Raw genomic sequence first — 12,754 nt, 5'->3', positions numbered from 1 at the left:
TATCTCTTTTTGTTTTCCTAGGCTATGCTGAAAACCAAAAGGATTTAGGTGTTATGATATTGAAAACGACAAGCTTTACATCTCAAGAAATATAATGTTTTTTTAAAATGAAAATGAAAATGAAAATGAAAATGAAAATGGTTTTTAAAAAAATGAGTCTAAGGAACCATGTGAGTACTCTTTTTTGCTTGATCTAATGAATGAGCATAATAATGATAATATTGACCCATCTACATTCTATGGTTTTCTTTTTTATAGGTAATGATTGAATTTCTCAAGTTTTGGCCTTTTCTAAGGCTTCTAATTCATTATTCATGGCCTAAATCTATTCATAATTATTTTTAGCCTCATTATAGGAAGCGGATTCGACGTAAGAATGTATGATCATAAGACAAGCTCTATAGTGGGGTTCAAACGACTCATAGGATACAAACCTTCTAGGTGCTTGAGATATTCTTGTAGATCTTCTAAGATTAGATTGATCTAAGACTTGACTTTGGGTATAACTTTCTAATGCACACGGTGGTTGGCCTTGTGTACGTCGTGAATATGTTTGAAGATCATTGTGAGATTCAACAATAGGCATATCACCTTCAATTATCATCATGAGTGTTACCATCGACACTCGTGTATATCATGAATATCACTACTTTAATTTATATCTTAAAATCAAAAGTGATGGAATACTAGAAAGGTATAAAGTTAAGCTAGTTGCTAAAAGGTATACTCAAGAATATAGGATAGACTATGAAGAAATATTTGCCCCAATAGCTAGGATGACCACAGTTCGAACTCTCATCATCATAGCATCTATTAAAAAATGGGTTATCTTTCAAATGGATGTCAAAAATGCATTTTTAAATGAAACCCTTAACGAAGAAGTTTATATGGAACCTCCACCCAGATTAGGTTTGGCACATGAAAAAGTTCTTCGATTACGAAAAACCTTTTATGGTTTAAAACAAACTCTTAAGGCTTGGTATGATCGATTTAGTGATGTGATAGTTCAACTAGGTTTTAGATCTTGTTATTACTAATACTGCTTTGTTTGTTTAGTCATCTTATGCAGGTATAGTTATCTTACTTCTCTATGTGGATGACATGATTATTACAAGAGGTGATAAACGGAGAGTTGGCCATATCAAGGATGTTCTCAAAAAAGACTTTGATATGATAGATCTTTGGTTTTCTTCAATATTTCTTGGAATAAAAGTTGCTTACTTACCCTGAGGGTACTTTTTGTCTCGAACTAAATATGCAATTGAGATAGTTGAAGGGTCAGGCCTTACAGATGAAAAGAGGGTGGACACACCAGAGATCATCAATGTGAAGATGAGAATAGATGATGGAGAAGCTCTAAAAGATCTCTCTCCATATTGTCAAATGATTGGCCTCTTATCTTACCTTTATATTACTTGTCCTGATATTGCTCATACTATTAATATTGTTAGTCAATTTCAATATTCTCTTACTACAATACATGAGTTTTGTAATGAGAATAGTTAGATATGTCAAAAATACTATTAATCATGATTTATTTTTGTCATCCTTATTTCTATTAGATGTTATTGCATGTACCAACTTCGATTGGGAAGGAGATGTAAATTATCGTCACTCAACCACTGGCTTTTGTATTTTTTAGGTGATTCCTTCATATCTTGGAGGTGCAAGAAACAATAGAAGGTTTCCTTAGCTTCCACAGAAGTTGAATATCGTGTCATGGCAACTACTACTTTTGAATTGGTGTGGTTGCGACAATTACTTGAAGATTTGGGGGTTTTCATATCCACACCTCAAAGTTATGTTGTGATAAAAAGAGTGTCATTTATATCATAAGCAATCATGCATTTCATGAGTGAACAAAGCATATCGAAATAGATTGTCATTATGTTCGTAAAGAGTTCCTAAAGAAGACCATTACTTTACCATATATATCATCTGAGTATCAATTGACTGACTAAGGCGCTACCATCTTCTTCTTGGCAAACTCTCAGTTGTCGTTCCGTGAGTTTGAGGAGAGGGTGTTAGAATATAGGTAGTTGTATATGTTCATATATATACAGTCCAGGGTATTTTGATCTTCTGACCATTGTATAGGTGTCGCCCGTTAGGGAGTCTTTTTTTTCTCTTTTTTTGTGTACTTTGTTGTATCGTTAAGGGCATTCTTGTCCTTGACAATTATAACAGCTAGATTTCTAGCCGTTGGGGAGCCTCCCACAACTATATCTTGAAGCTCCTCACTCTTCCTTGTGTATAAATACGGATCTTTGTGTTAGAAACTGGTACCCCACTGTAAACCACAACTATATCTTGAAGCTCCTCACTCCCCCTTGTGTATAAATACGGATCTTTGTGTTAGAAACTGGTACCCCACTGTAAACCACAAGGGGAAGAGGAATAGAGAGGGAGAGAGGGGTCGGTGGCGGCAGAAAACCCAAAAATTAGGGTCTGCGGTTTTCTCATTAACTATAAACATGTACAGTTTTAAATTAGGGTACAAAAATACCCTTTACATATAATGTGGAATTTTCAGCATGCCATTAATGAGCATTTGTTTAAATAAAACTTAACACAGTCGTGACATCTTTTCACCCTCCCTCAAGTTGTACATGGTTTTGAACCATGAACAACCTGCCTTTTAACATCCAAAATTTGTCCTTGATAAGTCCTTTTGTAAACAAGTCAGCAACTTGATCAACAGTCCGAACGTATTTTGGTTCAATTTCCTTCTCTTCGACCTTCTGTCTTACAAAGTGTTGATCAATTTCAATATGCTTGGCACTGTTGTGGTAGATAGGATTGAATGACATGTTAATAGCACTTTGATTATCACACAAGAGAATGCTTTTAGAAATCGATTCTCCTACTTCTGTCAAGAGGTGTCTGATCCATGTTACTTCGGCTGTAGTAGCTGCCATTGATCTATATTCAGCTTCTGTGCTCGACCTGGCTATGGCCTTTTGTTTCCTACTTTTTCAGGAGACAAGATTTAGGCCAATGAAAACACAGTATCCTGAGATTGATCTACGCTCATCTGGATCTCCTGCCCAATCTGCATCTGTGTAAGTAAGAAGTTCATGCATGTGATGGTCATGCATACTCTTTCTGTATAGAAGTTCATCTTCAATAGTTCCCTTCAAATATCGAAGAATGCGTTTAACAACTTTCATATGACCAATATGTGGTTCATGCATGAACTGAGACACCTGATTGACCGAATAGACAATGTCAGGCCGAGTGAAGGTAAGATACTGAAGCATTCCTTCTACCTTGTGATATCCTGTAGGGTCCTCATACAAATCTCCATCTTGGAAACTGAGTTTCTGATTAAGTACACTGGGTGTACTTAGAGGCTTGCAATATGTCATACATGTCTTGCTAAGAACATCAACAATATACTTATGTTGAGTGAGTGTCATGCCTTCAGGAGTCCTATCAACTTCTACTCCAAGAAAGTATCGCAGTTTACCAAGATCCTTCATCTTAAATCTATGATTCAAAAGTTGTTTGACCTGTTTAATATGTTCATTAGAGTTACCTGTAATGATAATGTCATCAACATATATCAATAACTGGGTAACTATATCTTTGCATTTGAATATGAAAAGAGAATGATTAAGGAGAGATCGATTAAAGCCATATTTTTCTATTTCAAGGGAAAAACTGTCAAACCAAGATCGAGATGCCTGCTTCAGACCATATATAGCTCTCTTTAACCTGCACACGTATTCTTTGGAATTCTCTTCGGCATACCCAGTGGGTTGCTCCATGTATACTTCCTCCTTCAGAGTTCCATAGAGAAAGGCATTTTTTACATCCAGTTGACTGAGAGTCCACTGGTGCTCAACAACCAATGATAATATGATGCAGATAGTGCCCATTTTCACGACATGACTGAAGATCTCATCATTGTCTTGTCCTTGTTCCTGTGTGAATCCTTTGGCAACCAGTCTAGTCTTGTATCGCTCGATAGTACCATTTGGCTTGTACTTTATCTTATACACTCACTTTGAACCAACCACGTTTCGATTGTGTAGTCTGGGAACAATATCTCAAGTGCTACACTCATGAAGAGCCTCCATTTCTTCATTCATAGATTCAATCCATCTTTTAGAATTTATTGCTTGATAAAACGTGGTGGGTTGATCTTCCTTGCTCAAAGAGGTTAAGAAAAGTTGAAAATTCATTATGAAGTTTTCATAACTAACCCACCTATCAATAGGATGTCGAGGTCGGGTAGACCTTTTGTGAACAAATGATTGAATGGAAACAGAAGGAGAATTCAACTCCTGATTAGAGCTCTGGAATATCTCCTCACGTCAAGAGTAAACAACAACAACTACGCCTTCATCCCAAAACAATTGGGGTCGGCGATATAAACCAAAAAAGAAAATCATTCTGGGTCTTCCACATGAATCCTTCTCCTCCAATCATTTCTATCCAATGCCATGTCGAGAGTAAACAATGCCTTTATATCTTTTGGGGGGCAATGATGGTTCAAAGATCACACCCTCCTGAGTTCTTTGCGCAGCAGTAGTCACGTTTTCCTCATCTCTTTGATTACAGTCTGAAGAACAAACACCGTCAATACTAGAAAAGAGATCTGAGTTCAACCAAGGGTGATAAATTTCAATTTCAAGAGGAGTGTCAACATTATGACCAAAATTTGATTCATCAAACACAACATTTCTGGATATCTTGATGTGCCTGCTCATGGGATCATAGCATTTGTATCATTTGTAATTATCAGCATATCCCACAAATCTGCACTGTAAGGCCTTATCCTGAAACTTGTGTCGCATTGAACTGTTAACATGAACATAACATACACCCAAATACACGCAAATCATGATAATTTGGATGCACACCATACGAAGAGAAATGGGGGTGATTTGTTTTCCAAGATATTCGTGAGGAATCGATTTATGACATAGACTGTTGTATGAAAGGCCTCTGCCCAAAGGGTAACTGAAAAATTACTATCATGCATCATGCTCATTGCACTTTCGACAATATGTCGATGCTTTCGTTCAGCAACTCCATTCTGTTGAGGTGTATGGGGACAAGACACCTGACTACTTATTTCATTTGTTTGAAAGAAATTAATAAAGTCATTTGAAGAAAACTCACCTCCTCCGTCACATTGAAAACAAGTAATATTTTCAGAGAATTTATTTTGAACAAAAATGAAAATTCTGAAACAATTTGAAGGTTTCATATTTACTTTTCATAAAGAAGATCCATGTACATCGAGAATAGCTATCAACAAAAATGAGATAATATCTAGTGCCAAACATGGAAGGAACTGGAGCCGGATCCCAAACATCAGAACATATAATTTCAAATGGTCTTGAAGCTCTTTTATTAATGGAATGAAATGAAAGAACATGACTCTTACATTGAAGACAACTAGAACATTTTTTATTATCGACACATAAATTCAGACTTGACTTGCGAATAAGACTGTTTGATACAAGCTTATTAATAAAACGACTACTACAATGACCCAGACGACCATGCCAAAGATTCGGCTCAATACATTCAGAGATATTAAGGACACTCTCAGGAGGAACTTAAGATAATGATGTGAGCTTCAAGATGGAATCAACAGGTTGGACACGAGAGGAAGGATCCTCTTAGAACACGTACATATTCCATTGTCATTTTCTTTCAGCAAATGTTTTCCTCGTAAGAATGTCCTTAATATGAACAGAAAAATGAGTAAACTCAACTGAAGTATTAATGTCATCGACAAGCTTAGAGACTGAAACACTATTTTTCTTAATATTAAGAGCATGAATGACATTTGAAAGAGCAAGAGAAGAATTGGACATAGGAATTACAGAATTTCCAATGTGCGAAATATGGTGATGAGACCCATCTCCAGTGACAATACTATTTCTAACAACATAAAGAACAAGGTTTAGGAGCTTACCAGCATCACTAGTGACATGAGTGGTTGCACCAGAATCAACATACCAAGTACCTTGATCATTCTGTTTGATGTTCAATTCAGTCAAAACAGATAATAACAACTCTTTGACTTCTCAAGTATTCTTCAATGTATCTGTGCCTTTTCTTGTCTCCAATTATTTTTCTTTATTTTGCAGGTTATGCCAGCAATTTACTTTGATGTGCCTCCTTTTGTTGCAGAGAAAGCACGTAGGTATTGTCCTTTGCCTTTGCAGATTAGGAGACATACTGAGAGTTGGTAATATTACATGGGCTCCTTGTCCATTCTTCTCTTGACCTCCCCTTTCCCGAGATTCATACTTGTCACGTCCTCGACTATAAGTAACTCCTGTAGCAAGAACATTGTGTGCTCCAATGGGGTTGTAAATACCTTTGGAGAATCCCTTCAAGGTCATCTCATACTATAAGAGCTTAGCACGAAGGTCTTCAAATGTAAGTAAGTCTGGTAAACACAGCAAAGAAGTAACCATCATGTGACTGCATAGCTGAGCAGTCATCTGGGATTGCCACAAGCACCTTCTGTGACAGAGTGAAAGTGATGTAGGCAACCAAAGCCTGGTCTCGCTTCATCTAGGATACATACTCTGGATTTCTAACAAAAGTAATTGAAGTGTCACCCTCTCCACTCTTGCTTTCTTGTGATATGAACTCTAGAGGAATAGGAACAGAGTCATCTAGATGTCAAGAAAGATCCTGACTCCTTATAAATGAGATGATTTGTCTATTCCAGGTTAAAAATTTGGAATTGTTTGGCGTCTCAGACACAAGCTGACTGAGAAAGTTGGAAGAAATATCAGATTGTGAAGAAGAAAATGAATTCATAGTCAATGAGAAGCGAAAACGAAAAGGATTAAGTGACTGAAAAGAGAAGTCACTTTAGAGCAAACAAAATAAGAATTGAGAATTTAGAATTTAGAACAGATAACTGAATTTCAGAAAACTCATTTTTTTAAGCCTGCAGACCCGAGAACTGCTCTAAAGGAATATGCAGTAAAAAAGAACTGCTCTAAAGGAAAATAAGTATTCAGTCAACAAGAAAACACGTTAATATGAAAACATGTTTTCTTCAATGTGGTTTCTTTCTAAATGGGAGAAAATTCAAGGTAGAGAGGAAGACAAAGTGTTGTTAACCAATCAAGGTAGATCGTGTTCAGGTCAGATTCAGTTCTGACGTCAATATGGAAGAAAGGAAAAATAACGAAAAAAAGAATCTGATAAAAAATAAATCAGCAAAACGAAAGAAAGAAAGTAGGAATGACGTTAGCAATGGCGGCTGCCTTTTTTTTTAATGGAACGATAGTGCTGCCTTTCAAGAATATGGACTCAGGTATGATTAGAGTGAGATCAGATCTGATTAGGGTGAACAGCGTAAAGTAGGAAAACACAGATGAAGCAGAAATCAGACCTGATATTAATCAGATCTGATCAGAAACAGAAATCAGACCTGATATGAATCAGATCTTATTAGAAATTATCAGATTCGACTTATGATTTCGATCTGATCAAGAAAAACAAGTTTTGATCAGATTGGATGAACAAAGAAAGAAAAGAAGAGAAGGAAAATGATTTAACTTCTCTGAAAGAAGTAGATGTTCATCAGCAGTTTCTGATTTGATGAGGGCTTATACTCGAACCTGCTCTGATATCATGTTAGAAACTGGTACCCCATCGTAAACCACAAGAGGAAGAGGAATAGAGAGGGAGAGAGGGGTCGATGGCTGCAGAAAACCCAAAAATTAGGGTCTGCGGTTTTCTCATTAACTATATACACCTACAGTTTTTAATTAGGGTACAAAAATACCCTTTACATATAATGTGGAATTTACAGCATGCCATTAATGAGTATGTGTTTAAATAAAACTTAAAACAGACAGTGGTGACATCTTTTCACTTTGACCCCCTTGTATTCTAATGCATTTTGTATTTATTTTCAAATGAATAAACATATTTTTTATATTGTTGTGTGTGTTCTTCTAAGCTGGTAAGCGGCTTTTGTGCTTTGCCCTCTTTGTGGGATTTGTATTGGCCTCTTGTTTGAGGTGTGTGAAGAACACTTGATTTCATTACAGTGTCTCGATAGGGATTCTCCTTTGGTACATTTTCATTATGAATTTCCACATCTTGCAGGCACAGCTGTTAGCCCAAGAGGATGATGGTTCTGTCGGTGCTCCAAGTCGAAGCCAGGGTAATGAATCTCAAAGCAGCTTTCAAATGAATGGTGATGATTCAACAGCCAATGATGAGACCGCTCTACGGAAAATGCTAGCTGACATTCTCATCGACAATGCTAGACTACGGAAGCTTGTGAACTCTGTAATCCGTTGTGCACTTAAAACAGCTCCACAGTCTGAGGAGGAGGATGGTGATGACGCTCCATCAGGGAAGACTGTACTCAACAAGTTTCTTGAAAGATGAGTTGTTGAACTTGAAAGCGTTGTCCGTCACGGTTGCTTCTCAAATCAGCCTGATGAACTCTTCCTTGAAAGCCCAACATCAGTGATCTCATTCAACGAGTCTATGCACAAAGACCTCTTGTGGAGATTGTTTCAGCTGTGATTTTTTTTTAGTATAGCAATTTTGTATCTGTTTTGCCTGTTTCAGAATTATGTATCATCCTTTTCTATACACGAGATCAAGTATATAATAAAAGTAAAAAACAATACAGAGATCGTTCTCAAGCAGCATGTTGTATGTCATACTACTGTGCATGTTTTTTTCCATCTTCCTGCAGTTTAAATGCACAGGGAACAAAAGCAGTGCAGTTGTTTTTTGTTTCATTCTCCCGTCAACTGGTTGGAGGCAGAATGAGCTACACTGGATGTATTGGAAATTCCCTCTTTCTTTCCTTTTTCACCTTCTACTGGAAATTGATGAATCGAGTTCTAGATCCTCTGGTTAAGATGGTGCAGTTTCTGGTTGTTGACCTTGGCCCATTCTGGGCTTTGTAGCACCAGGAAATGATTCATTTTCATGATAGAATAGATCATCTTGAAAGTTTCAATGTTCAAAACGTTCAGTATTTTAAAACGCATGGGGGAAAGCATGACTTGGTAAATACATCTAAGTTTGATAGGAAAGGAGCCTGATCATGATGACAAGGAAGGATTCAGTCATGTACCTTATAATATTACGCATCTGGATTGTCGCAGGTTTATTATTGAAACAAGAAAAGTTGAATTGAGATCATTTGCAATGTGATTGCACACTTTCAGTGTTCTCCTGCACCTGAACACCCACCATCTGCTGTTGGGCCCACATTGCACCTGATCTTCCCTCGTCTCTATCTTTAACAAGTTGGGTGGATCGGCGAGATCTAACCAGTTGGTGTTATTGCCTTGTTGGGTTCAAAGCCTGCTCCCCCATGTCTTGCAGGTGCATGCTATATAATAGGTCAAAGGCAAACCTGCATCTTGCAAGTTTGTTAATTTCAAAATTTTTACAGTAAGGTAGCTCCAGCAGGGGCTCCAACTTGGTTTGGGGGCGAGGACGAGAAGCTGTTTAGTCACGTGTTGTTTTCTGATGAAATCCAAAATTAGGAAAAAACTATAAGAAAAAAAACATGTAAGTGATCCACAAATGGATCTTAGACTTGGATGCCTTACAGCTCTATCCTGCATCATTTTCCTCGAGTCATTTTCCCCGAGTTGGAGAAGACTCACTCTCGAATCTGGCTCGTTTGCTTCTTTCAATTTCTTTCAACCTGCATTCATTTGATACAGCTTTTTGTGCATGGATATCTGGCATACATGAATCAGGAGGATGTGATACTGATGAGATTCGATATATATAAGTCCCAAGCATCGATCTGATCCGGTGGTTGTTGATGCAAGAGGTGGCAAATGGATCTGAATATTTGATATGGGGCAAATTTAAAAGGTCTATTCGAAGATGCCTCTGGAACCAGTTAGGTGGGATTAGGTTCAGATGTTGTTTAATTGGGTTCAGGTATGGGATTGGGTTTGAGACAAGTTCAGATAGAGGCTCTACTGGTTTGGGCTTTGGGATGGGTGGTGTGGCTTAATTGGGTTTTAGATCAAAATAGGATCTATTTCAAGGTTCATGTTTGAGATCTAAATCTGTTTCAACTGGATCTGGACACCTAATAGGCTTTGGTGAAGATTCCAAATGAGATTTTTATGGATTTGATTAATGCGAGGTCACATCTAATTGCGTCTGGACAGTTTTGAAAATAGAAGCATTAGATTGATATGGATTATCAGAAAATCTGGTTTGCATTAGCTCCATCTCGATCGATGTTAAAAATCCTTTTAGTCATTGGCTCTCATTGATCCTCTCTAATCTAATCCACCATATATTTGCTACATCATGGAGTCGATCGGATTCTAGGATGTCCTTACGATGATTGGGAATCTAACACTGCTCAAATATGCTTTCAAGTGTATGGACCCAAGGAAGGTATCCGCATCACAAGACCCAAACTGATACCATAAGCGTAATCTGGATCGGGATAAGGGTTTTTTTATTGGATCTTGAGTTGGGTTAAGGTCCATCTATGAGAAAGGTAATACATTACCCTAATATATCACGGCACGATCTCCACCGCACATCTCACTTCGAGAACCGTGAGTGTGGGGGCCCACGCGCATCTCGAGCAACTGAGATCTGGATATTGGTTGTGTATCAGTTATATTTTAGTAACCCTCCACGCGGTGTGGTGTGGGAGTGAACCCCAGCCACCCAATCAACAGATCGTTCCGCGTCGTACAAAAACTCAACGGGGATCTCTCTCTCTCTCTCTCTCTCTCTCTCTCTCTCTCGTCCTGTGGAGGGGAGGGAGGAGAAGATGGTGACGACCATCGTGTTGCTTGCCATTGTATTCGTATGCAGCTTCTTCCACCTCTCACCAGCAAAATCCACAGCTTGGCTCTCTTCTCTCTTCACAATCCATTCATTCTCCTCCTCGGCTCGATCCCCACCTCGCCGGAAGATCGACGAGGCCGATCTCCGGCGGGTTTTCGCGACGTTCGATCACAATAACGACGGCTTCATCACTCAGCAGGAGCTCAACGAGTCGCTGGAGAACCTCGGCCTGTTCGTGTCAGACAAGGACTTGGTTTCCATGGTCCAGAATTTGGACACCAACGGCGATGGCTCTCTCGATCTCGAAGAGTTCTGCATGCTCTACGAGTCGATCTTGATGGGCAAGAAGGGTGGTGCAGAGTGTACGGAAGGAGGAGAGGATGTAGAAGAAGACGAGGAGTTGAGAGATGCATTCGATGTATTTGACGAAAATGGAGATGGGTTCATCACGGTCGAGGAGTTGGGGTCGGTGCTGTGCTCTCTGGGGCTGCTGAGACAAGGATGGAAGTTGGAGGAGTGCAGGAGGATGATTGGGAAGGTCGACTTGGATGGAGATGGGAGGGTGAACTTCAAGGAGTTTCAGCAGATGATGAAGGCAGGTGGGTTCCCATCTATCTATCTCTCTTGAAACATGATGTGGTTCATGTTCTTCTCAATTCTCTTCATGTAAATAGTTACATGACAAGCACCGAAAAGAAAATTTTCCTTATCTTCACATGGGTGCAGGGCATATTTGAAACTGAGAGAGGTTTTTTTTTTTTTGAAGTTCTATGTCAAATGTACAATTAGAGAGTTTTTCATGTTTTCTTTTCTTCTTCCTGTAATGCTTTTGCCATGAACATGTGGTTTGCCTACTCCATATTAAATTTATTTTCTTGTAGTTTGATGAGGTTCGGTTCTCAATTAAAATACGTAGACCATACAAATCTTATATTGTGGTAGTTTATTTACTTTCACAGGATGGAAGCATATAATGGATAAGTTTCTCTTTGGAAGATGAATCCCATATTCAATTTCTTTTCATGTTGCTTTATGATGATGTTTGGCTGTTAAACAAAATTTCATCCAACTGTCTGTAGATTTGCACAAAATGTAAGCACAATGATTATTATATGTAAGTTTCTTTTTGCAAGGCTGGACATTTTTCTATCCAAGGAGGCCCCTTAGACCTAAAGGAGAGTAGATCCAATTATCTGACCCAGTACTTAACAAAATATCCAACCCGTGACCCACAAAAAGCACAGAAAATAGCTGCATGCAATGATTTTTTTGTGCCAAGTGTTCTGTTTAAGTATTCGGCCCGATCATTGGATCTGCTCTCACCTAATCTGCTCCCTCCTTGCACAAAGTTCTAAAATTTGGAAGTATTGACAGCTGTATAGAGGGAGGAAATTATTCATTTTTAGGCTGTCCGAAGCATTTAATAAGTATATCAACAAATTGGTCGTTTAAGAAGTTAAGGACCATTAGTCTCATCAGCAGCAAGCTTGAGGTGGCAAGTGGGTCCCACCGGGTAATAAACTACACCCTCGAGGAACCAACTAACCGTGTGGGGCCAGGATGAACCTGACGTGGTTCCAACTCACACTGAAAGGTCTACTTTTTCTCTCTCCTTTTTCAGATCTTCGGCGTGATTCGAGTGCTACTCTTTGTCTTATGTTGTGTTAACGCTACGTGCTTACAGATTATTCTTTCCCACCATGAGAATGTTCACTTTTTTTCAGGCTGTCTTTGCATTCATTAGAAAAGCAGCTTGGCAGGGCAACCATTGGAAATGCTATTCTTCGGAATCACTTCTCCCACCATGGTGGAAAGGCAACACCCTCTTATGTCGGCCATTTTTTTCAGATAAGCCATCCTCCTCAGGCTATGTTTATGTTTGCCAGAAAACTAAGTTTCACCGAAAAAAGACTGTCAAGAATTCATAATCCAGTCGCCTGTTCAAGTTCACAACTGGTGG

At 38.6% G+C, this 12,754-nt stretch overlaps 2 protein-coding genes across 3 annotated transcripts in view; both read left to right on the top strand.

Moving 5' to 3' along the window:
* The window catches only part of LOC149848042 (PX domain-containing protein EREL1-like), a 38,200-nt gene extending 29,549 nt beyond the window's left edge, over window positions 1-8,651 (top strand). The window contains exon 10 of the mRNA XM_090015385.1: window positions 8,101-8,651. Coding sequence (XP_089871511.1) covers window positions 8,101-8,388 — 288 coding nt within the window. The 3' untranslated portion in view covers window positions 8,389-8,651. The remainder of the gene's footprint in view (window positions 1-8,100) is intronic.
* Window positions 8,652-10,736: 2,085 nt separating this feature from the next.
* On the top strand, window positions 10,737-12,637 carry LOC149848041 (calmodulin-like protein 3). Of its 2 annotated transcripts, none has more exons than XM_090015325.1 (2): window positions 10,737-11,393; window positions 12,519-12,637. In XM_090015325.1, the coding sequence occupies exons 1-2, from the start codon at window positions 10,778-10,780 to the stop codon at window positions 12,536-12,538; spliced, it is 636 nt and encodes a 211-aa protein (XP_089871451.1). In that variant the 5' UTR covers window positions 10,737-10,777; the 3' UTR covers window positions 12,539-12,637. The 2 variants fall into 2 exon arrangements, with proteins under 2 accessions (XP_089871451.1, XP_089871414.1); XM_090015288.1 differs by lacking the exon at window positions 12,519-12,637 and adding an exon at window positions 11,754-11,795.
* The last annotated feature ends 117 nt before the right edge of the window (window positions 12,638-12,754 follow it).

This window comes from Nuphar pumila, chromosome 1 (genome assembly GCF_984573655.1).
Source record: "Nuphar pumila chromosome 1, dmNupPumi1.hap1.1, whole genome shotgun sequence".
Classification (NCBI taxonomy): Eukaryota; Viridiplantae; Streptophyta; class Magnoliopsida; order Nymphaeales; family Nymphaeaceae; genus Nuphar; species Nuphar pumila.
This window is presented reverse-complemented; position numbering and strand designations above follow the sequence as displayed.

Coding starts and splice junctions, on each gene's coding strand:
- LOC149848041 (XM_090015288.1), top strand. CDS start 10,778: ATGGTGACGACCATCGTGTTGCTTGCCATTGTATTCGTATGCAGCTTC. Junction 11,394..11,753: donor TCAGCAGATGATGAAGGCAG/GTGGGTTCCCAT, acceptor TTACTTTCACAG/GATGGAAGCATATAATGGAT.